Source organism: Phodopus roborovskii, unplaced genomic scaffold, assembly GCF_943737965.1.
Source record: "Phodopus roborovskii unplaced genomic scaffold, PHOROB, whole genome shotgun sequence".
Taxonomy (NCBI): domain Eukaryota; kingdom Metazoa; phylum Chordata; class Mammalia; order Rodentia; family Cricetidae; genus Phodopus; species Phodopus roborovskii.
In genome coordinates this window covers 9,350,292-9,377,082 of record NW_026125444.1, presented here as the reverse complement: position 1 = coordinate 9,377,082, position 26,791 = coordinate 9,350,292, and the positions used below count along the sequence as shown (strand labels likewise).

Sequence of the window (26,791 nt, the reverse complement as noted above, 5' to 3'; positions counted from 1 at the left end):
GACAATAAAGTAGATGTCTAAATCCACCTGCTGTAAAAGAAGTTAATCACTTTATTAAAGTGAACCATTTCCCTCAGGACACATTTTCTGGAATAAACCATGAAATAGTATTGATTTAATTTGCAGCAGAATAATTAATGGCTTACTAGGATCTGCAACAGTAATTATAAATTCTTTTGAGGTGTAGTGTAGTCAATCATAATTTAAACGTAAGATACAAACACTGGGGGTTATGGTCTCTATTTAAATGAAACCAGACATTAACATGGTCTTGAATGACAAATCCACAGGGCATTTCCCTGTCATTTTTATACCATATTTTAGTATACTAAAGTATACAGTGTTACTATCAAGTTGCTTCTCTATCTGAATATTGTTTGCAAATAAAGGTAATATATTTGAGCCAAATTTTTATGGTATCAAGATTGTCATAATTTAGGAATTCCAGGATAAGATTAAAACTATAGGAGATTCAGAGACTTGTAACAGTTGGCTAAATAAAGTCTTATGGGTGATAGGAACTTGGGCCCCAGAAATAGGCCATGAGCATGGAGCATTCCAGGAAAAGCAAACAAACACAGAATTACCAAACTGTCTTATCCTGGGGTTCCTTCCTGGCAATCAACCAGTGGTGTGACTGGAATCTATGGGGGTCATATTTGATTGTTTAGAATTGGAAAACATGGGTCAGTTCTAACAGACCTCAGACAGGAGGCCATGAGACAGAAGTCAGCCTTGCCCAAGCCTGACTTCCTGAAACAGTGCCTCAGTTTTCAATTGCAGTTAGTGAGGAGGATCTTTAACAGCATAGTGCTTCTGTTGTGTCCTGTAAATCACTGAAGAATTAACTAAATTCAGTGATCGAAAGTGGAGGCAGAGGCTGCTAAAAAGATGATAACTAGGCAACTCAAAAATCCAAAGTCTTTCTCTGCTGACCTGAATTGTAACCTCTGATAGTAATCTGCTTCTTTTCCAAAAAGGTGATGTTTGATAACTGTTTCTTTAAGGACACTTTTCAAATCTTCCTCAGACACTTCATCTCTTGTACTGATGATTCATATATTGTATATGAATCATATATATGTATGATTTATACTGATATATATGATTTATACTGATATATATATACATATATACATATATATATATAGATAGATAGATAGATAGATAGATAGATAGATAGCATATAGAAAGTTTTTTAATCAATATCCATAGATTTGGCACATCTAAAGCCTAGCTTTCATGTTCAGCTTTTTCTTTTGTGATACTGGGGTCCCTTGCATGCTTGTCAAACACTCTGTAACTGAACCATATCCCAACCTCCTCTTTCACTTTTTGTTTTGAAATAAAATCTTACTAAGTTGCTTAAACTGGCCTTAAACTCAGCCTGCAGCACAGGTTAAGCTTGACTTTGTGCTCTTCCCTCCATTTTGGCCTCCTGAGCAGCTAGGATTCCAGTAAACACTGCATATATGCATGTCTCTTATTGTCAATTTGACAACCTAGACTCTTGGGAAGAGAGAATTTCAATCGAAGAACTTCCTTGGTCAGACTGTCCTGTAAGCATGGTGGGACTTTCTCTTGATTGCTAATTGATGTAGGAGGTCCAGCTCACTGGCCATACCATTCCTAGGCAGTTGGACTAGGCTTTCTTCTTTTCTTCTTCTTCTTCTTTTTTTTTCTTTAAGAAATGCAGATGAAACAAGCTACAAGCCAGTAATAGCTTTACTCCAGGTGCTTGCCTCAATTCTTATCTCCATGTTTCTGCTTAACTTCCTGTCCAGACTTCCCTCAGATAAACTATGACCCGGAAGTGTAAGCTACATGAACCCCTTTCTTCCCTAAGTTGCCTTTTGTTTTTGTAGTTTCCACAGCAACAGAAAATAAAGCAAACCGAAACATGCCTGCACAGCAACCCAGATGTGAACTTTCCTTGTTTTAAACTTGGATCACTGAGAAAAATCTGATAATAAAAGGCCATTTGTATTTTTAAAATACATTAAAGAAAGTGTTTGTGGCTCTCAATATTATTCCATGCATCTTCAATAAATTAGGGTTATGTAGACACTGATTTTAAAAGTCCAGGGAGTCCTAATATTATTACTCAGCAGTAATATTTGAAAACCATTCAATATTATTTTTAGTCCCAATAGATTACAGCCAATAGATACTTGGTTTAGCTCAATATAGAAGTAGCAGAAAAAATTCAACATGACTGGTAGCAAAGAAAAAAAATCATGAGTTATCTTCTTTCTGTCCATCATCTATTGAAGGAATCGAGTTGATTTGGAAGCTAAACCTTTATTGTGCATCTTTGCGTAATGAGCAAAAAATCAAACTCATTACTATCTAAAGGTGAGCTGGAAATGGAAGAGTACAAAAGCCCAATGAGGAGAATGACTGGCCTGGCTCATGGGAGGAGGGTTGGTTGATTGTTTGTTTGTTTGTTTTGCTTTTTGGAGGAATTATACCAGCCACAGAAGACATAATGGGGAAACCCACAGAGATAGCTGACCTGAACTCTTGGGAGCTCATGGATGCTGGACCAACAGTCAGGGAGGCTGCATAGGACCTAGGCCCTCTGCATGTGTGTGACAATCCTGTAGCTTGGTTGCTACAGTACAGCTTCTAACAGAGAGCAGGACCTCTCTCTGGAACTTATCTGTTCCCCATGCTAGATTACTTGGCCACACTTTGATGTGAGGGGAAGAACTTGGTCTTTCCTCAACTTGATGCTCCATACTTTGTGCAAGCCCATGGGAGGCCTGTCCCTTTCTGAATGGGGATGGAGGAGGAGTGGAGGGAGAGGTGAGTAGATGGGAAAGGGGAGGGAATGGGAGGAGAGGAGGGAGGGGAAACTGGTTGGTATGTAAAAAAACGAAAAAAAAATCTATTTAAATTAGAAAAAGAGAGAATGACTGGGCATACAGTGTTTTGATGAACTAGAGGGAGCTATCTAAGAAATAAGAGGTTTACAAATCAAGAATTTGGAAGAAATATTTGTTGTGTGATGAGGGCCAGTGAGACAGTTCAATGAACAAAGGTGCTTGCTGCCAAGTATGAAGACCTGGGTTCAATCCCTGAAGAGCACTAACTCCACAGGGTTGCCCTCTGACCTCCACATGTGTACCATGCCTTGCCCCTCCCCTAAGTCAATCAATCCATTCACAATGACAAATATTGTGGCTTGAGTAATACTAAATCTCCCTTTAGTATCATTTATTTCTTTAACCCTACCACCTTACAAATGTAAAGTATTTAAAAACTGCTGGTTTCTTCTAGGACATGGGTGGCTCTTCTTCATGCAGCATTATTGTGCACCCCTTGATCTAACTTTTCTTTCCGAAAATATTCTCAGTGCACTTTTGTCCTAGGAGTCTGAGCTGACTTTAAGGTACATATTCTGACTAGAACTTTTTTCAAATTGATTTGAGCCACTTTTTTTGCTTTCCAGATTTACTTACAGCTGTGAGCCATGTTCTATATAATTATCAACAGTTTAATAAGTTGTTTCAATGGCCCCCACACAATAAAATGTCCTATTAAAATCCGACCGACAGGTAACAGTTCCCTTAATTAAGATCTCCGCATCTTGGCACTGTACCTTTTGTCTTGGCCCCTGTAGATTTACCGATACATTCTATAATTGGAAAATGTTAAATATCATTTTGTGGTTATACCTTGCATTTTATAGCCTGCTAGGAATATATTTTTTCCTTAAATGAAACCACACTGTTCTAAAAGTGACTGTTGCCTGACCCGCGCTGGGTGGAGAGGAAAGATAAAGGAACTGAAACATTTGCAAAACATGGAACAGAAGATGAATGAACAGATCCACTTTACTTAAAACACACCATCTTTCTCATCGTCTTGTAATTCTATTTAGAGTCAGAGTAAGCATTTCTGTGCCTGCAATATTTGGAACACTGGGTCATAAACAGTGATGGCTTCATACTTGAAAGACAAACTGAGCCCTGTATCGCTTTAGAACTCTATTCTAAAGAAAAATTTCAGGTCCAGTTGTGACACTGTTAAAATTCAGTTGGGTAAAGCATACTTAATTCCAACCTCAAAACTGGGGAAACTGGGGGAAGGGGGGACAACATATTTCCTAACCTCTCCCCCCCCCCCTTTTCACGGTCTACCATCAATGAGAGATGGCAACGTGCCATCTGGTCATTTACTTGAGCAGTGGAGTGTTTGTGCGGAATGAGTCTGTTCCACTAGCACTCCAATGTGTGTGGTCTTGACTTGAGGTCTACCAGCAAGGCATAGCCTTAAATTAAAATGAGGTGGGTAGTAAGAGAAGTGCCACAGAGCAGGATGACATAAAAGAAAAGGGCAGCCCTCAATGCCATGTTTATATTCTATCAACTACTTCCCTCTAGGGCAGCAGTTCTCAAGCTTCCTAATGCTGCGACCCTGTAATACAGTTCAGGTTGTGGTGACCAACCATAAAATTATTTTTGATGCTACTTCATAACTCTTGTTTGGCTCCTGTTATTACTCTTGTAAATTATAATGTAAATATTTTTAGAGATACAGATTTGTCAAGGGGGTCATGACCCACAGGGTGAGAAACACTACTCTGGGATGTACAAGTGTTTATGTGTATGTGATGTTTACCCATATGTGCACATATGAAGGCCTGAGATTGATATTGGGTGTCTTCTATCATTTGCCACCTTGGTTTCTGAGGCAAGGTTTCTCTCTAGAGCTCACCAATTGGCTCAGTAGACCTTTACTTGTCTGCTTAACACAACCTAGAGTAACCTTGAAAAAAAGTCTTTATTGAGAAATCAGCAAAATCAAGCTGGTTTATGGGCATGTTCTAGGGGATCTGTCTTGATAGCTAATTGATGTAAGAAGACCCAGCTTATTGCAGACAGCACCATTCTCTAGGCAGATTCCTGAATAGTAGGAGAGAGGAGAAAACTAGCTGAAAGCAAGTAAGCAAAGACCCATGGGTTTATTCTCTAGCTGTCGACTGTGGATGTGATGTTCAAGTTCCTGATTTAAACTTTTACCTGGAAGTGTAAGCCAAATAAACCTGCTGCTCTCATGTGTTGCTTTTGGTCAACAGCATAGACGTTTTTTGATTTTTATCAATTTTTTTTAATCACAGCAATAGGAATAAAACTAGACCCATCTGGTGGTTTGGATAAGAATGGCCCCCATAGGCTCATTTGGAAGTGGAACTGTTTGAGAGGGCTAGAAGGATTAGGAGGTGTGGCCTTGTTGAAGGAAGTGGGGGGTGAGCTGTGAGGTTTCAAAATCCCACTCCTCTCTATCTGCCTGGAAAACAGGATGTACCTCTCCACTACTTCTCCATGCTCCTGCCATGGTCCCATCATGATGATAATGTGTAAGGAGTAAGGTTTTTCCGCCTGCCGCTGGTCTTGTCCTGCTGCCGCGCCAGCCCCAAATAACATACAGAGACTCTGTATTTGATATAATGCGGTTGGCCAGGTACTTGTTTCTTATCGGCTAGCTCTGTCTTAATTATTAACCCATTTCTATTACTCTAAGTACTTCCACGTGGTCTTATCTTACCGGGGAGTGGGACCAGCGTCTGTTCTCCCCAGTCTCTCCATGTTGACTCCCTACTACCTCCTCCAATCCTTCTTGACTCCTAGTCCCGCCTATCTTGCTTCCCTACTGGCCAACAGTGCTTTATTCATTAACCAGTATGAGAAACATATTTACAGAATGACATCTCTCATCTGAAACTATAAGCAAGCCCCCGATTAAATGCTTTCTTTTATAAGACTTGTTTTGGTCATAGTATCTCTTGACAGCAATAGAACACTGACCAAGACACTTTTAAGCAAGTTTTTTTTTTTTTGAAAACAAAAATCATATTTAATGCCTACAAGTTTCTCATTATGCACATATAACATGAAGTATTCCAATTTGAATATTTGAATCTGTTCTATTCTCCTAAAAACACCAAAATGGGAATGGTAGCATAAGTGCATAATCCCAGCATTCAGTAGACAGAGGCAGGAAGTTCCTTGCAAGCTCAAGGCCAGTATGTCCACATAATGAACTCAGGCCGTCTAGGGGAACATGGTAAGACCCTGTCTAAAAAGCAAACAATAATAACAACAAAAACCACTACAAGAAAACCATGATCTCCCCTTTATTCTGGACAGAAGACTGAAGCACAGAGAAGGTGAGAAACTCACCCAGATGAGATTTGCAGAGAAGGAGCCTAGCTGTGAGCGCACGCACCACTATCCTGTAGCAGCTAATAATCAAGTTAAAGCAAACTCCAACTCTAAAAATGATTTCCACAAACCATTAATTCCACCAAATCATATATTTCCTACAAAGCATAATTTGGCTTCACTCATATCCATTAGTCCACCTTCTCATATTGTGTTTTGCAAACCAGTTTAGCTACACATCAGCTAATTTTAAAAGCTACCATCGACTCCTCCAATGAATCCAGAAAAACAATAGTAAAATTTCAAGGTAACTATTTCTGGGGCCTTTCTAAGCACTCCTAGAAGCCCAGAACTGCAAGTGGTGTCGCCCTCTTATATGACCCCAAGTATGTGATACAGTATGAAGTTTGCCATGGTAGGCTTTCCTTTTGCCTAGCAGAGCTATTGAGAGCTTGGGGAGTTGACATATGAAAAAAAGGGGTAATAGAGAAAAGGATGAAGGGGACCTCATAAGAGAGCTTACTAGTGCAAAGTGAAAACTGGACTCCATGCTCCCCCAAGGCTAGCAATTCTGATCTGCTGCTGAGTCCCCCTATCAAAACAGGAACTATAACATAAAACAAAACTGTCTTCTGCAAACACACATTGCTCTGCTTATTCACAGATACTGATGAGCACAAACTCAAGAGGATTATGTTAGCTAGTGAAATAATAAAAGCAGGATGAGTAGATAAATGTAATTTATTAGACCCAGTCACAATAGATTCTTCAAAATAGATGCTTCCTTAGTTTGGTTATTGTAAACAGCTTAAAAATCCAGTAAAATGATAGAATGATAAGAATCTTAACACGAATGCATCAAACTTCATAAATAATTATACGGGGCTAAAGAAGGACTAGGTACAACCAGTGTCTGATGTGTAAGTAAAAATTTAATGCTATCTCTCGTTATTATTTATAGATATAACGCATCTATAAAATTATCCTGGGATAGGAATTCTTATAAAGTTCCACCAAATTATATATAAAACAAGCCTCATAATAATAATTACTACTAACTCAGCTTGGTGGCTGTGCTTAATCTCCAACTTAAAGTCACAGTAAATTGCCCATTTCGCTCATATATGTATATATATGAGCACACACACATTTGTGTGACATGTATGTGTGTGGAGAGAAACTGAAAGCCTCCTTCAGTTTTCCTCTACAGTTTGTGCATATCTTGAGCAATACGGAAACAATACCTTTATGTAGTAGTCTGAATGAGTTTGACTATGGCTCCCATATGCTCATGTCTTTGAGTGGTTGGTCCCCAGACAGTAAATATGTTTAGGAAGGATTAGGAGGTGTGGTCCCATTGGAGATGTGTCACTAGGGGTGGCTTTTGAGGTTTCAAAAGCCCATGAGGGGCCCAGTGTGTGTCTCTGCCTGCCTGTGGAGCAGGAAGTAAGCTCTCAGCACCACACCAGCCTTGTGTGCCACCATGCTCATAGCCAAGAAGACCACTGACTAACCTGACACTGTCAGCCAATCCCAATTAAATGCTTTCTTTATTATGTGAGTTGCCCCGGCTGTGGTGTCTCCCAGCAAGAGAACAGAAACTAACACACCTAGCATACAACATGAACAGATTTATATTAGAGCTTGTCATACAAAGCATTTTTATAAAAACTGTATGAAGAAGGAACAGTTCTATGAAATTGTCCCCACTTTGTAAGTCTAAAAGAGAGGTAAATGGACTATTTTACCCAGAATCCCTCAGCAGCAGAGCGTGAATGAAGTGAGACCTCTTCCCGCTGTGGATCCCAGGACTCCCTGTGGGTAGAATTCAAGTCACTGCTTACATTCTCACAGAAGAGGCCACAGCAGTTCCCTCACTCGATAAGGGTGACAGTTCCTTGCTTTGTCCTTTTGAAATGCTATACGTTTGCATATGAACTGACTCTAAGCAGAGGGGCTCAGTTTGCATTGATGCCTTTAGTAAAAATGACTGCAGGGAAAAGAGGACATCCCCATTTCACCACAAGATGGCGCTAGGAGTAGTTTTTTTTTTTTTTTTTTTTTAAAGATGGTCTCAAAAGCTAAAGCAATGAATGAATCACAGGGTTTGAAATATGTTTGAGTCTGTGCCTCTCTCGCAGACAGGAGCAGGGCAGACAGGATGTCTAGCCCATCATCAAAGGGGCAAACATCTTCTATAGCTACTCCATTATTCAGTTAATTACATTTCTACCAGGACAAGTGTCCTTTATAATCACAACTTTGCTCAAAATCAGACTCTGATTCTGTGTAGAAATCTGAATCACTTTCCTCATACTTTGCTGGAACTTTCATTTTCACTCTCCATCTAGGTAATTCGTCAATGGGATGTGCCAGATTGGGAAAGACTAAATGCCTGTTACGATGTATTGATCTTAATAAATGTGTATTATCATACCGATGACCTACAAAGCAATGTTCTGGAGATGAGTCATAACCAACGTCATCCCATGAGCAATGCAGTGCAACATACAGCCGAGGAAGTTATGCACATGTCAGCTAATACCTCACATTAATGGACCATTATTTTCTAACGCTGATGATATAGTCAAGTCTGTGTATTGGTCTGGACTGCTGTGAAAATGAATGAAGAGATCCTTGAACACCTCAAACTTATTAACGCCATCTTTCTTTCATAACACTTGCAATATTATTGTCAGCAAATATCTGTCTTTACAACCAGAGAAAGGCAGGGGGAGTAAATGACTTGAAATTCAACATAGTATATCTCCCAACACTACTGACCCCTCCGTCTCTCCCTTCTTCCCTCCCTTTCTCTGGCTCTGTCTCACTTTGTCTCTCCCAATCTCCCTCTTGCTCTCTCTCTCTCTCTCTCTCTCTCTCTCTCTCTCTCTCTCTCTCTGTGTGTGTGTGTGTGTGTGTGTGTGTGTGTGTGTGTGTAGATATACATATATGCAGAGATCAGAAGTCTGTGTCCCACATCTTCCTCTATAATTTTCCACCATATTTTTTGAAACAGGACTGCTCATTGAACATGGAGCTTGTCCTTTTGTTTAGGCTGGCTGGCTAGCAAACTCTGGAGAGCCTATCTTTGCCCATCCTAGCTCTGGGGTTACAGGCATATATGTCTGTGTCTGGCTTTTACATGAGTACTAAAGATCTGTCTTAGAGTTTTTATTGCTCCAAGCAACTTGGAGGGGAAAGGGTTTGTCTGATTTACACTTTCAAATCACTGTCCATCATTGAAAGAAGTCAGGACAGGAACTCAAACAGGGCAGGAAGCTGGAGGCAGGTGCTGATGCAGAGGCCATGGTGGAGTACTGCTTACTGGCTTGTTCCTCCTGCTTTCTCATAGAACCCAGGACGCCTTGCCCAGGGATGGTACTCCCCGCAAAGTGTTAGGCCCTCCCACATCTACCATTAACCAAATAATTAACTCACAGGAAAAATGAGTTACAGATCATGGTGAGCGGCATATGGGTGCTAGAAATTGACATCATCCAGGGCTCTTAACCTCTGAGCCATCTCTCCAGGCCCAAGATTCCAGATGATGTCTCAATATTTCTGTCCAATACACAATGGAGATGCCAAGTGAATGGAAGAATCACATAGTTCCCAAATAACAGATTATAGCAAGTGGTAGATACTTTATCACATTTTCAAGGAAACGAAGCAAGGCTGTTATAATTTTCTGGCAGGTATAAGATCAAACAAGGTCATTAGAATAGCCACGAAATGCAAGTGGTTCTCAACCTTCCTATGCTATAACCCTCTAATATAATTCCTCATGTTGTGGTGACCCCCAACCATAAAATTGTTGTCATTGCCACTTCATAACTGTACTTTGCTACTGTTATGATTTTTAATATAAATATCTGATATGCAGATGGTCTCAGGTGATCACTGTGAAAGGGCCATTCAACCCTCAAGGGGCTGCAACCCACAGGTTGAGAACCACTGCTCTAATGTGATGAGATGCTGTCATAAGAAGAGGAAGTTAGAAGACAGTCTAAAGACAGGAAGGTGTCTTTTGCAAGTTGAGGAAAAGCCTCATAAGAATCCACATGACCTGACACAGTAATTGTGGGCTCCTCTCTAGAAGTAGGAGTAATACACTCCTGAAACTTGAACCATGTAGTCTGTGGTACTTTGCTTCATACATGCTAACAAAATTGCATCTAAGAAACCACTAACAGGCACTATTCCCTTGGGCATAGTGTTGATCCAGGTGGCTGGTAGACCATGATCACTCAGGTTAGGAATACAGAGGAACTGTATTTCTAAACTAGGAGTAGATGTTATCCATCACCTGCATCATTGAGGGAGAGGGAATGGGAAAGGGAAAGAGAGGGAGAAGGACAAGGAGAGGGAGAGGGAGAGGGAGAGGGAGAGAGAGAGAGAGAGAGAGAGAGAGAGAGAGAGAGAGGAAGAGAGAGAGAGATTGTGGCAGATCTACCTTGGGTTTACTAGTTAGCATGTGTGTCATTTATGCTTGTGTTAACCCTTTTCATGTCACTGTAGCAGACAACACTGCACTGAACTTCAAACCTCAGAAGAGTATAAGGGATAACAAGCATTGATAATGCACAAAGATAAGCCACATTTCCTGGTGTGATCTAGCTAAACAGAGATGTAAAGAATAGGCAGTCTAAGGAATAGAGACCAGAAAAGCATCTCTGGGGTCACCTGGAAAAAGGAAGGATAAAAGAAGAACCTTCATTAGTCAAAACAACTCCATTTCTTTCTGTAGTGAGATTCCTCAGTTTCGTGTGTGTGCACATGTGTATGTGTGTGTATGCGTGCGTGTGTGTGTGTGTGTGTGTGTGCGTGCGTGCGTGCATGTGTGTGTGTGTGTGTGTGTGTGTGTGTGTGTGTGATTTGTTTTTAATGTTTAGACCCAAATAAAAACTACCCACCAAAGTCCACTGGCGTCTGGACAAAGGCATTTCCTTTCTGGTCTAGGTTTAGGAGATGCACCTCATACATTCTCACTTTCTTTTGTATGGCATATGTGTAAATGAAGCTGAAACACAACAGTTATCCACAGCACCAGATTTATTTCCTCCAGCTTGAATACATAATCACTGAAAAGAGGCTGCCTAGAGAACAAACCTATGAGAAGAACCGAAGCATCCTTGGAGAGGTACAGAGGGAGGCTTCTTGCCATTGACTCCCTGCTCCATCCTTGAGCCGTCAGCACTTAGCAGTCAAAAGAAACAATGACAATATAACTGAAGATAGGACAACCTGCAAGTCTGCCTGGGAGAATTATGCATCCATCTCCAACCTGCATGCATGGAGATCAATCAAGAACCTGAGAAGGTGCTCTGCTTATCATTTTTCCTATCAGTGAGGTAATATGTATGCCCTTTGGCTACCTGGAACATCACCCAGAAGAGGCTTCTACCACAGGCAATTTTATTCATAGCTTCCCAGCATACTCACTGATAGCAATCACATATTTCCAATTCTTCTACTGATGCAAATGTCTGACTATAAATGGCTACAATGTGAAGGAATGAGATGTGTTCTTGGTCCTTGACCTATAACATCAGATCAATACTTACATCATAGTGAGTAACTGGGCAAGTCAATCTGTGCTTTGGCAAGCCCCTCTAATGAGATGGTAGGGCTCTCTTCCCATAACTTCAACACTCTCTACTAACAACCGTTCTATTTTCATTAATCTTTAACATCCCAAAACAGTAGTGATTATAACATTGTATTGGATCCTTCTCCCATGGCTGTGACACAATTCCTCACAAATGCGCAGCCAAAGTAGCATTTCAGTCAAATTGTCTAATTTCCTAACCCAACTAGCAGCTGGCAAAACCCCGAGGAGGCCCTCTTTCGCAAACCACACTATCAGAATACTCCCCTAGCTTTTGTTGATGAATGTTCTGACTGTAGAGCAATGGACCTTCTCTACAATGGAGATTCAAGAACTCCAATTCATTTCCACTTACCTTCACATGGATAGCATTCTTGTGGTTCTTCTTTGCAATGAGTGCTAGTAGTTTGTTATGGTGATTGTAATGGATGATGGAATGAAAATGACCCCCATAGGCTCATAGAGGGTGGCATTATTTGAAAGGATTGGGACATGTGGTCTAGTTAGAGTAGATGTGGCCTTGTTGGAAGAAGTATGTCACTGGGGGGAGTGGGCTTTGAGGTTTAGAAGCTCAAATCAGGTGCAGTGTCTCTTTTGTTTGTCCTGCTGTCTACCAATCCAGACGTAGGACACTTAGCTCCTTCTCCAGCACCATGTCTGCCTGCATGCCACCTTGCTTCCCGCCATGATGATAATGGACCAAACCTCAGAAACGTTAAGCTAGTCCCAATGAAATGTTTTCCTTTATAAGAGTTGCTGTGGCATGTTCACAGCAAAATAACACTAAGACATTTGTTTTGACCCATATTTTTCAAATATTTCAGAGAGTAACTGGGTAATGGAAGAGGCTGTTTCATGGGTGATGACCAACTTAAATGGTGATAGTTGCCGGTGATTTTAAAGTCCAGGAGTGAGGTGATATTTTTCCATTTTAGTAATATGAGGAAGGCACTCTTGGAATAGATGCAGCACATTCAGGTGATTTCCTCCTGTGCTTTTCATGTAGGAACAGAGAGTTGTAAGTTTGGTGGGCTCACGACAGGTGTGGAAGGGCAATACAAATGTTACAAGGGGCCGTGGGGCAATACTTCTGGTGACTAACAGGGGTCCATGTTAGGTACGAAAAGGTTATGAGAGAAAAATGACATACATTTGAAAGTGGAAAAATTGAAAGTACCACCAGCGTTACTCAGGCAAGTACTGTCTATATTCAAGCATCCACATCCAGACTCAGCAGGTTCTGAAATGAAGAAACCCAAAAGGCTGTGATTGCAAGGTGCAGAGTTAGTTAGAGCTTTCATATTATCAACTCTACTGATGCAAGTCACCAAGGAAAGTCACAGAAGTGGAAAACTAAAGGCAAATAAAAGGAAGGTCATGGACATGATGATCTCAGATAGCTGGGAGCCTAGGATGATAACAATGGGGAGGGGTGGGGCTATCCATACAGAAGTCAGAATTCACAAGAAAAACCTGTTAAGGGGAGTAAATTAACCCAGGGATGGCTTTCTTATGCAGTATGGTGAGAGTCTAAACGCTGATTGACAGCCAGAAGAAAGGATAGCAAGAGACTTGCAAGTCCCCCTCCCAATATCAGAATTAAGGTTTTAGTAGAAAGCCCAAGCTCATCAATTTTATGACTAGCATCATTTGTTTTTAGAGGCAAATAGAAGCTGAACTCACTAAGGCTTGGGAGAACGTAAAGGCGTAGCGGAGCAGAGGGAGCAGAGAGTAGAGGAGTATATGAGACAGAGGACAAAGGAGGATGGGGCCACTGGAGGGAATCCAGCGATCACTGGTTTTCCACGGAGAAGGTTTATGAAGGGACTTCCAGCATTGCAATTCTACTCAGCGACACAGTAGCTTCGCAATTTTCCATCCTCACCTCTTTTTCTCAGCCACGTTCCCACTCCAGACTAGGCAGAATCCTGCAGAGGTATAAGTTGTCTGGCTTCTCAATCATATGCATTTGAGTGTATGAGTGTTGTTCTAGATAATTCCCCCCTAGATGGAATGAGCACCAGGGAGACAGTTGCCTGGCCCTTAATATACACACTTCAATAAGCAGACCCATCAGGCTTGATTTATCTCTTTATGGAAAGGTGGGTTAAAATCTCTCTTGCTATAAGGTAGGTACTGGGCTGGACTTCACAGATAGAGCATGAGAGCTTTGACCTGGTCACTACGGAGATGAAGAAAGGTAGATGATTCCTATAAGCTTTGGGGATGCTGGCCAGGGAAGAACTGAATGGAAATTTAAATGTACTTCTAGAGAGTCCATGTTAGACATTTCTGAGTTTGTGAACTTCGTTTATAAAAGTGCAAATACAGCTAAGAGACTTATGACTGGAGCAAGGATGTCCCATTGGCTTACTTTCTGCATATCATATTGATCAAGTCACAATAAAGAAGTGAGACTTTTACTTGAAGGCAATATCTTGCATCAGAAATATAATCACATGTAGCACAGAAGGCGAGGGTTTGGGGAGTTGGAAAAGCCTCTAGAATAGTGGTTCTCAACCTTCCTAATTTGGGACCCTTTAATACATTTCCTCATGTTGTGGTAACCCCAACCATAAAATTATCTTCATTGTTACTTCATTACTGTAATTATGCTACTGTTATGAATGATAATGTAAATATCTCTGTTTTCCAATGGTCTTAGGCAACCTCTCTGAAAGGGTTATTCAACCCCCCTCCCCCCAAAGGGGTTACAGATTAAGAACTGCTGATCAAGAAGTTCACAGAAAATACAGAAGAAAGCATCAGGATACAAGAAAGGCAAACTTTGGAAATATTAGACCTGGAATATATTTCATACACATACATTATCAGTCAGTGCTAAAAATAATAGCTTCAATTATATTATATTAATGATATATCTTATAATTTCTGCTTGGATGTAGCATATGCATTAAATTTTATAGTTTTTCTTTCTACTTTTTTTTAAGGGAACTGACATGTCACAAAAAAAAGAAAGAAAGAAAGAAAAAAAGAAAGAAAGAAAGAAAGAAAGGAAAAGAAAGCAATAAGGATGTGGGGGGGTGGGTCCTAAAATGACCCATGTGTTATCTCTGAATACATATCTTGGTCTCTTTTTAAAAGTTCATACAAAAGCCAGGGCTCAGACCTAAGACACAAATTACTTGAAAGAATGAATAACACTTAAAACAAAACAAAATCCTTGGCACACTCCAAAGCAGGGCTTCTTGGACGGCGACGCTGCGCTAAAAAGAATAAAAACAACTCACAGCCCTGCAGAATAATCCTCTTATGTTCATGTTTTCGTACTTCAAATATGGGAAAGTAATTCCTTTTATCAAAAAAATAAAATAAAGAGCAAACCTCATAGATGTCACAAACAACAAGTTGTACCAACTAAATACTATAAAATACTTTCCCCCACAAAAGGCAAAGTATTAAATGGCAAGACAAAAATAAATCTTTTCACTAGCTAGAAAACTTTCCATGGGTGTGTGTCCTCCCATATGAGTCACAAGTCTAAGGTCAGGTAAATGCTGGCTGGAGAAGGAACACACCCTGTGAGCTCTACAAGTTATCTCTGACGGGACTTCTGATTCTGGCCAGAACTCAGCCCTCTCTCACTTGTCTGAGTCCCAAATGCATCCACCCATATGTCCATCACTCCTCTCAGCATCTCGATGGCTATGTCTTTTCTAAGACAAAGCACTAGACAGCAAGTCCCTGTGGAATCATTGGATCTCACTGTCTTTCTGTCAACCTCCAAATTCAATATTCTTACAGACTAATCAACAGAAGCAAAACTATATTATACTAGTTACTCCGACTGAATACTGATTATACTGTCATGGATCTCCAAAACTGATGGAGATGCTTGCCCATGCATCTTTCATACTTTGGCACATTTTACAGGTGCATTAACAGTTTTTCTTCCAAACTATTTTTTTTCAAAGATATTTCTATAATGGATAGTCTTGGAAGAGAGAAATGCCACCTCTGGGAAGAGGGAAAGTTTGGTATTGTGTCTAAGTTAGCCCAGGCTATCCTTAGCTCCTTAAGTAGTCAAAGATGACATGCACCTTCCTGTTCTTCCTGTCTTCATCTCTAGGATAGAACCTAAGCTTCAGGCATGTAGGAGAGGACTCTATCAGCTCAGCCTACTGCCCATTATAAAATAAACAAACTCTCTAAGTCATGCGAAGGTCAACTAAGGTCGAACAGATACAAGTACTGGGCATTGCTCATATCAACAACTCTGGAAATAACAACTTCATTTCTGACATAGGCATCTTGCATCATCCCAACAATATCCATAAAAGTATGCCATGTGTCTTCTGAGCTGAGAAGTAAACCAAATCCCACACCTGTCAGAGTTTTTCTCAGAAACATAAAATTCTTGTGCTAATCAACCATAAAAAGAGAAAACAATTGAGTAATGTGAGGCTGCTGCTCAATTTTTTAAAAATAGGGGTAGTCCAGACACCATTTATTAAGCATATGTATTAGTTATAATACTACACAGCAAGTTTTATTCTTAAGCAAATGTTATAATATATATATATGCACATATAATTCACTTGATTTTAAGAGCGAAATTATGAAGTAGGCCTAATTATCCACACTTAAAGATTTGAAAACAAAAGCGGGACCAAAAAAGTTTTAATAAAATTAAGTAATTCATATTGTTAACTAGTGGTAAAGCTAAAAATCTCTGGAATTTAACTTTTATTAGCCTCTAAATAAAGCAGAATTTAAAACAGTGCGAGCTATTTTGGCTGTAAACAGAATGTACTATATAGCATTATGCTTAATTTTGTATTTCTATGTTTGTTTTTCCTTCAAAACGTAATACCTGCTAATTGAGACACTTTTATATTGCAAGCATGCTACTTAAAAATTTCATATGCGTCATCTTATTTTCATGATCTTTTCTACTGATCAAATTTGGTTTTAGACAACTTTGCACGTGTATGTAGTACATAGCAACCACGGTCACCTACCTCCCTATCATCCTGTCAACTCCCCTCATCCCAAGACAAGTTTATTAAGATTGACCAGTACTTTGTGTGCCCCATAGGTTTGATGCTGTCGTCTGTAGCTCAGTGGGCTCAGCAACGGGTTAATGTTTCATGAGAATTATCTTATTGTCATGATTTTCTTTTTGAGACAGTGAGTGACCTACCCAGCTGGCTCAAGGTCACTATCATGCCTATCTCTTGAGTAAGGGAGTAGAGCTATACACCACTGTCCTCAACCCAACCTACCCCTTGAATGATTCCATACTTTAAATACTAGAGTGATATTACTATTCAATATTCAATATTCAATATTCACAGCAAACCAATTAGTTTCAGCCTGTGAAAAAGTTAATTTTGTATTTTGTGTATCCATAGACAAAAGTGCCACAAAAGCTACTGTTCATAAAATTCAGGTCAGAAAATAATGCTGTGGGTACATGCTTTTAAATCTAGACACTTAAGAAGATTAACTTCTACTCAGGAAAGATAACAAAACTATCTTGTTAGGAGATGAATAGAAAACGAGCGAGCGAGGAAGAATGAGTAAAAAAGGGCAACATATTTCTAGAACTGATGTTCTTCAGAGTGCAGTCATTTTCAAAGTAAAGAAGGCAGAAAATACTTTCTAATTTTATGGAAGCAAGGAACGAATAACATATTAGGCTTTCTTGAGGAATGTGTACGCATGTATTTGAAAGTGTTCCATACTACAAACAACCACTCACTGCTATGCTGTCCTTCTGTTTTCTATTTTGTTCTGAACCAACCACTCTTACACATAAATCACAGTGGGGAAGCAGCAACAATAACAACAACAAAACAATGTGTTAAAACCTGGAAACGGTGCTCAAAATGCACATAATTTGGGGTGGGGAGGTTATCTTAACTAAAGGAACTCTGGTATTTATTAATATTTAGTGGTGGAAACAATTGTTTTACTTAGCCCAGAAGAGCATTCTTGTTTGCTGATTACTTACTTATTTGAGTGTTTATATGGATGTGCAGGAGGGGTGTGTTCATGTATGTGCACCTGTGCGTGGAGGGCAGAGGCCAACATCATGTGTCTTTCCCAATCACTCTTTACTTTATTTTGAGACAGGGTCCCTGACTGAACCTGGAGTTTACTGAACTGGTAAGACATAAATGATGGGAATCTAACTCAGGTATGCATGCTTTTAAGACAACCATTTACTGACCGACTCTTCTCCATACACCCATATTATGGTTTTCAAAATAACAAGCTAGCTAGAGATGTAGCTAAATAGCAGGGTGCTTTCTTAGCATGCAAAGCCTCTGATTCAGTTCCTATCCCTGCAGAGGAGACAGGATGGGGTAATGGCACATACCTAAAATCCGAAGTACTTGTGAATTAGAGGGAGCAGGATCATAAATTCAAGGAAGCTAGGCTGAGTTATCTAGGCTTTCCTGTGAAAATTGGCAGCATGGGGGCGGGGAGCAGTAGTTAAGAGAAAGAGAAGAGAAGAAGATGGGAGAGGAGGACATGAGGGAGCAGGAAGATTGAGTCAGGGTAAGAATAGAGAGCAAGAAAAGAGATACCATAATAGAGGGAGCCATTATACGTTTAAAAAGAAATCTGGCACTAGGGAAATGTCCAAAGATCTACAAGGATGACCCCAACTAACAATCTAAACAATAGTGGAGAGGATACCTTAAATGCCCTTCCCCAATAATGAGATTGATGACTACCTTAAATGCCATCCTAGAGCCTTCATCCAGTAGCTGATAGAAGCAGAAGCAGACACTAACAGCTAAACACTGAGCAGAACTCCTGTAATCCAGTTGCAGAGAGGAGTGATAAACAAAGAAGTCAAGATCAGGCTGGAGAAACCCACAGAGACAGCTGACCTGAACAAGGGGGAGCTCATGCACTCCAGTCTGTTATCTGGGAAATCCGTGGGTGTTAGTCAGGACTGGGCAGTCTATGGGGCCTCTGGTAGTGGATTAGTATTTATCCGTAGTATATGAATGGACTTTGGGAGCCCATCCCACATAGAGGGATACTCTCTCAGCCTAGACACATGGGGGAGGGCTTAGGTTCTGCTCCAAATGATATGACAGACTTTGAAGATTCCCCCATGGAAGGCCTCACCCTCCCTGGGGAGCAGAAAGGGGATGGGATAGGGGTTGGGGAGAGGACAGTGGAGGAGGGGAGGGAGAAGAAACTGGGATTGACATGTAAAACAAGCTTGCTTCAAATTTAAATAAAAAAAAAGAGAGAGAAACATAACAAAAAGATAATAAATAAATGAGCCAGAAACTATGCATTCAATCATATTGTGCTGTGAAACAACACATACAAAATAAAAGTCACTCACTATTATTTTAGAAATATATCTAAAATTTAAAGAAAAATTACTGACTTGTTTTTATTTTAATCCTGGGTTAGTGGAGAGGAGATTGCCCTCAGTATAGTGAGACATGCCTGCCAGGCTGACACTTGACTAGGAGGCAAAACCCCACAGAGAAGCCAGTGGGCATCAGTATGCCACATTTCCAGAATCTACCAAGGCATAAATTAATAAATACAGAAATGAAGCCATGCAGATCTAAATTTTAATTATGAAGTAAAACACTTCCTAGGGGCACAAGCATTGATGGGTCTAAATAAGAAATCTAAGGTACTTTCACCAATGAGTTCTAAGGTAGGCTATAATTTTATCTGTGAAGACTTATTTCATCTCTAGAGGCTCACTTCCCTTCTGACATCTTTTCCACTCTGGGAACTGTGCAGGAACTGGAGGTAGTGATTTTTCTCCAAAATTCCTCATACAATGAAGATAGAACTTCACTTAGTGTCTTGAACACAGTGAGCAGGTTTCAGAGAGGGAAAACAAAATTTGGAGAACAGAATAGCTGTTCTAGCTTGCTTCCTGTTGCTATGATGAACCAACATGACCAAGAACAACTCTGGAAGGAGAAAGTTTGTTTTAGGGCACAGCTTGGAAGTCAGGGAAAGAACTTAAGGCAGAAACTACAGCATAGACCACGGAGGAATGCTGCCTACTACTGGCTTGCTATCCATGTTCAGATTGCTTTCTTATATAAACCAGACCTACCTAGCCCACCTGTGTTGGCACTAGCCAACAGTGGTCTGGACCACATCAAACACGGGGACAAAATGTCCCACAGTTTTGTCTACAATGTAGGCCAATCTGATGTAGATATTTTCTCAGTTAAACTTTCACCTTCCCAGATGACCCTGATCTGTGTCAAGCTGACAAAGCAAAACAAAAATAACTAGCACAATGACATAATCATAAGCCTTTTTAAAAAGTCAAGATATATATAACTAAGAATTACAACAACAATCATTTTTAAACTAAGGCAGAACTATTTTTTAAAAGAAACATATGACAAATAGAAACAGACTCCTTGGCAAGCCAGATAGGAAAACCAAAAGACGAAAGAACCAGTCATAATAGTATGAGATATTATCATTGGACAGTGGACTTGATAGAAGGGGGAGCTGGGGATGATGTCTTGAGGCTGTGTTATTTGTGATGTATTCAGAAGCCTTCAGATGTCAAACGTTCATGCATCAAGAAGAAAACTAAAGGTTACCTGGAAATCTTCTGATCATTTGACACAAGACTTCTTTTCTGCAAAGCTGAGACTGTATTTCTGGTAATGCATTTATCTGAAAAGAATGAAAAATATCCTAGTGAATTAAGAGTTCACAAATGATGAGGCCAAGAAGAGAGAGAGAAGGAGGGAGGAAGGGGGAGGGAGGGGAGGGAAGGAGGGGGGAAGAAAGGATGGAGGAGGGAAGAAGAGAGGGAGAGATTATTGAGGCATTATTGATTACTTTCAAAGTAATTAAACAGAGCATAGAGACACACAGGGAACAAAAATACAAAGAGAGAGAGAGAGAGAGAGAGAGAGAGAGAGAGAGAGAGAGAGAGAGAGAGAGAAGTGCACGAGAGTGAGCTGTAGGTATCCATCTTCTGCTACATCCTCATCTAACTGTAAAACATCTACAAGTGGGCACTTGAATCATTAATGACAAAGTAGTTGATTTGATTACATACAATAGAAATTTGCCCTCAGAAATCTTCAAAATATTTGGGAATAACTTGGCAACCGTTTTTTATTTCAAAGCTATTCTATCTGCTAGAAATAAAAACACATATTTATGCCAAATATAGTAACATAGCTTCATAGTTGCACATGGCAAAAATATCACTACAGGACTAGAAAGCCAAGTAACCTAAATTCCAGAGGCCACAGTGACTTGAACACTCAGATCTTCAGTGATAAGCCTTACATATGGTCTTTACTTCATAGTGAAGGTCATTGCTGTTTCACCCAGAACAGAACCATTCTATAGCAAGTTCAATTCTCTTGTCTTGTGACTTTACAGTTTGATTAACTAGCTACATGAACTACATCCCCAAACTAAAACCAAATGTGGCAAAACCTTGTTAAAGCTAGAAGGAGAGAGAGAGGCGGGCGTGGGGATCTGTTTAAATCAGCTTGAAGATAAGATTTATTCTTGAGGCACTATCGATTACTTTCAAATTAATTCACTCTCTCACAATAAAGTATTTTAGTTTCTTCAACATGTTCTGATGGCAAGCCTAGATAAAACTCAACTGTGTTGGTCAAAATGGTAAGGATATATGGATGCAGTTCTAATTGTGCAGTTGATAGAATCCTAACCTTGAGCATGGTCTGCTTGTTTGTTCTCAATTTCTTCACTTGTACAATAAAGCAGGTAGAGTCTTGAGTTCCATTTTGATCAATTCTGTAATAAGATGTAGCTTTTTCCTAATGATTCATTTAAAGTGCTTTGACCCAGCCTGATGAAATCTTCCCTGATGCTGAGAATCATATTAACTTATACATTTATTCAGCAAACTCTCCATTGACTAAATATAACTTCAGGGAGAACAAGCTGAAGCCTCAGTCTAGTCCTGTAAGCAGACCAACTCTGGGCATGGACAGCATTCCTAAACACCATGTCCTGTGCTGGCTCCAGGGAAACCAACATCTACTGCGCTTACTTTTGTTCGCTCTAGAAGTCAAGGAAAGCTTCCGTGTCAGTGTAGAAAACGGTTCTAGAGTTGTCTACATTTCTCGAATTCAAAAGGTAATTTTAGAGTAAACAAAGACTTTCCTAACAACACCCTGGTTCACCAGTTTAGAATTATTCAGACGAGTTGGGGGGACAGGCAGAGGATCACAAAAGCATGGAAAAGCTGTAACAAGAGATTTCTGCTGTTTTAAGTTATACACGAGGCTTCATTCTGAGGTTATACAAAGCTTCAAAGGGCATTGAATGGAACTATCTTTCCCTATGTAAGGCAAAATCGCTCAGTTGCTAATGATTGAATAGAAATTTTAGCGAAGGAAGGATCCACAAATTGGACAAACACTAGCAAAGCAGCTTTGAAGATGATAGACGAACACAGGTCCCCTCTAACCTTCTCAGGGGCTATGAGCACATGAGCTGCTACTGTGGAAGCCTGGAGCTCCCGCTCTACCTTCCTCTCCTACCCAATCAGGAGGCGACAAAATCCTCCCCCCCCCCTCCCCGATAGATAGAAGGATTCATGCCTGAACAAGTGGCTCCGAGGAGCTTCTTCAAGGCAGAGGACGCTAGCACAGATTTCAGAGAGTGGAGTGCTGTGTCACCTCAGAGTATGTCATCACATGAAGTACTAGATCAGAATGGCATCATGCAAAGACTACACTTCGCAAAGGCAAATGAAGCCAAGGCAAGAAGGCAAGCACCCTTCTACACTTCTAGCTGCTATTTTCCTATCCCTCACCTAATGACTCCCCTATCACTGTTTCCTCCAGAGCACGGCTTCAGCATTCACTCACTCTTGCAGCCAACTTAACTATGGTGGTATGTCACCATGGTGTCACGGGACACCCAAAACACCATCTCCCTTCAGCTCTGGATTTGAACACAAAACAGAGAAGGGAAACTGGCCAGCACTCCAGTACCATGCACCACAGTCATCGCAAACCCGTTATGTCCCATATTTGACTGTTGAAGCTAACGGCGCTCTCTCATAGTCTAGTGAATTTTGTCTTAATGAATATTACAAAATATAGAAGATTTGTATTATCCAGTGGAATACTGTCAAGGGAGTTTTATCTGGATTCTCTAACTTGTGTGATAAGTTCCTCCAGTAAAACATTGCAACAATGATTTTACTTTTTATTGTATTTTTATTTGTGCATATGTATTCATGTGTCTGCATGGGGAACAATGTACATACACATGTATGCGCATATATCTGGAGGCGGGAGAGCTAACTTGACTATATCATCTTTGGGAATGCCACTTACCTTCTTTGATATGAGGTATCTCATTGGCCAGTAGCTCACTGGTTAAGCTAGACAGGCTGGCAATGAGTCCCAGGGCTGACATTACAGGAGCTTGCCACTCTACCAGCCATTTGTATGTGGGAACTAGGAGTCAAGCTTGTTCTACTTACTGCTTACGTGCTTTGCTGATGAAATATTCCTCGGCCACTTATAAGCTTTATTGTTTAAAAGAGCAGTTTGGGGTTCACTATAAAATTGAGCAGAAGTCATAGAGGTTTCTCATATATTTTAGTACTCCCACACATGCATGTCCTCCACCAATGTCAATGTCATAAAGTAGATATTACATTTGCTATAGTTACTATACCATTAACAGCCGAAACTCATTTTATTAAGACTTTTACTCTGCTTGTGTGTGTATGCATATTAACATGAGTGAACACACATGCTATGTCTTATAAGAGGTTAAATGTCCTCTTTACATATATTTTTGCATATATGATATATACAGACACACATGAAACCCCTTTCGCAGGATTAGAAATTAAATGTAAAATGGTAATAATATTCACCACTGGAATTGTTCTTAAAGGCACAATTGGGAAGACAGAAATATGCATTTTAAAAAATTTCCATTCCCAAGTATACCTCCATAAACTTATTCTGTAGTGAACGTATCTAAATTATTTCTGTTGCACATTATCATGATAAAGAGTGAAAGTCAGGTCTAGGGAGCAATTCCATAGATAACCAACCAGAGGTCAGAGTCCTACACCTGTGTGATAGGCCAGGCATGTGTTGCAGGCTTCCTGTAGTCTCAGCACTGGGGAGGCAGAGACCAAGGATTTCTGGGACAAGATGAATACCTAAGTTACCTGGAATTGGAGAGCTCTGGGCTTAGTAGTGACCTTCCACATTACAAAACAGAGAGCAACCGAATGAGCTACCAGAGATCAACTTCAGGTCTCCACAGGCATGCACAGACACATGTACACACATGTGCTCACACATGTTAACATTCATACATATACACATATGGGAAGTGTTTCTAAACTAAAACAATAAACCCTTGTAACATCACTAACTAAAAAGAATGGACATTTAAACTGGGAATGTTTAAACTGAATGAGAAGTTGTTGTCTTCCAAATATCACCACCATTCCATCAAATTAACAAGGAAATGCCTTGTATGCTCTGCAGTAAGAGCCTTGTCAGATGTGCTCAGTATTCCAGATGCTGAAGTCAGCATCTGGCTTTAGTGCCTGCTAATCCCACAAGCATTCAAAGCTAGGAATGAATCCATTTGCTTGAGGTGAGAAGAACTCCAGTTAGTGAAGGCAGGATTGCCTTACACAGTAGACCTTCCTTCATAGAATCACAAGCATAAATGGACTTTTAACTTTTAAATCCACATCATTATCCTCCTGGAGATTTACTCACTCATTCTGTTACAAATCTTACATTATTCTAACCAATCACTGCAAGTGATCTTAATCTGTTCACTCCAAAGTGATCCACAATTCTGCAACAACTCCAGTAATTGTGAAAGGAATTCTGCTTTGAAAATAGATAACAGTTCATAAGGTTTCATATCACTTATTCTTACCAAGTGGAGTTATCTATGTGTGCCATTGAGAATTCATGTATTCTTTAAGAATACTCATTGGGTTAGGCTGTCAGGATACTGTCTGAATACCTGATTAGAAAGTTTTTCTGAATGAGGAAATAGGCATTTGATGTCAGACTTCCTGAGTGTGAATTCTTATTATTTCTTTTATTATCTAAGAGGCCTTAGAGAACTATCTATCATCTATGTATGTATGTATGTATGTATGTATGTATGTATGTATCTATCTATTTATCCATTTATCATCTCTCTGCTACTATCTCCTCTGCTGTAAAAAAAAGTACACCAATACATATGGAATTGCTCATCATCTTTTAGAGGAGCCAGATACAATTCCCAGTACCCACATGTTGGTTGTGTTACTCCAGTCCTAAAGGATCTGATTTCCTCTTCTTGCTTCTGCAGGTACTCCATGCACATGGTACACAGATTTTCTATGCAGGCAAAACATGAAAGTGATGGTTTGAAGGAGAGTGGCTCCCATAGGCTCATATTTTTGAATGCTCGGTCCCTCATCAGTGGACTGTTTGGGGAATTATTAGGAGGAGTGTCACTCCTTCTTGGAGGAGGTGTGCCATTGACTTTGATGCCTCAGAATCTCACTCCAGGTCTAGTCTCACTCTCCCTGTCTCCAACTTTTAGATCAGACAGAAGCTCTCAGCTACTGCTCCAGAACCATGCCTGCTGCCGGCCTGCTGCCTTGCGCTTTGCCTTGACGATCATGGATGAACTCACCCTCCAAAACTGTGAGCCAGCTCCAAGTTAAACCCTTTCTTTTGTAAGGTGCCTTAGTCATGATGTCTCTTCAAAACAATAGAAAAATAATTAAGACACTCACACACGTTAAACAAACTGAAAACAATAAAAAAAAAAAAAAACCCAAAATCAAGACAACCTCCTTTTGCCTGATACCTATTTCTCCTTTCCTTTGTATCTGTAACCTTTACCTGAGCCACTGACACCAGGATCTCAGGGTCTTCCAGGCAGGTCTCAAATGTCACTTTGGTGGGAGAAGGTTGAGACAGGGTTTCTCTGTGTAGCCCGGGCTGTCCTGGAATTCACTCTGTAGACCATGCTAGCTTCAAACACACAGATCCTTCTTCCTCTGACTCCTAAGTGCCAGGATCAAGGGTCTGCATCATTCCTAGATCAAATGTCTCTTGATGGAACATACCCTACTCATCTAAGTTTAACATTTTTTTCTGTATTTATTTTAATTTGTGTCCTGGTTCTTTTTGACATCTAACATGGTCTTTTACTTGGGCATTTCCTTGACCTGTCTTCTGTTAAGGGTCTAATCCACCCCCCACCAAGAACAAAGGTTTATGTCTGTTTTGCTAATTTATATTTCCCTTGGGCCTAAACATGGCTGGGTAAAGATGTCCAGTAAGTAACTGTAGAAACAACAAAGGGATAGATAAGATAATAAATGCACAAATAGTTGAATGAATGAGTTGACAAAGTAAAAGATAAGACAATACATTCAGTAGGGAAAGTATCTCAAGAGGCTTCCATCCTGATAAATAGTCTAAATTTAGTGTATAAATAATCTTCTAGGCAAAAAGATCTCTCACACGAGACTTGGTTTTTAAATAAAAGGAACTTGGGCATGACATGTTGATAGAAACAGATCTTCCCTATAGAAGGTCCATACATAATAATTATAGAAGGAACGGGACTATTAATAACTGGTAAGATCCATGACTGGATATTAAAATGCGTGTCCCAAAGTTTGCAGAAAAGCAAGATATTTGCATACTCTGAAAATATTGAATCCCAAAGCAAAAGGAAAACCAGTAGTTCCACGGTGGAGAAAGGCAGTACATACTACCTATGCCAGATAACCAGGGAAACGGGGGCAAGGAGTATCGTGTGCCTCCTGACACTTAAAGCCACAAAAAAAAAAATCTAATCTCTTCTGTGGTCGTCTTAGTCACTTTTCAGTTGCTCTGACAAAACGGCATGTCCACGGATTTTATAAAAGAAAGAGTTTATTGGGGGCTCACAGTTTCCTAAGGGAAGTTCGTGGTCTTCACGGTAGAGAGCATGGCAGCATCAGGCAGGCAGGTATGGCATTGGAGCG

At 40.1% G+C, this 26,791-nt stretch overlaps 1 protein-coding gene across 1 annotated transcript in view; it reads right to left on the bottom strand.

Annotated features, from left to right (window-relative positions):
* Window positions 1-26,791, bottom strand: part of Cped1 (cadherin like and PC-esterase domain containing 1) — a 252,839-nt gene that overhangs the window by 166,284 nt on the left and 59,764 nt on the right. The window contains exon 4 of the mRNA XM_051175736.1: window positions 20,364-20,439. Within this exon, the coding sequence (XP_051031693.1) occupies window positions 20,364-20,439 (76 nt within the window). The remainder of the gene's footprint in view (window positions 1-20,363; window positions 20,440-26,791) is intronic.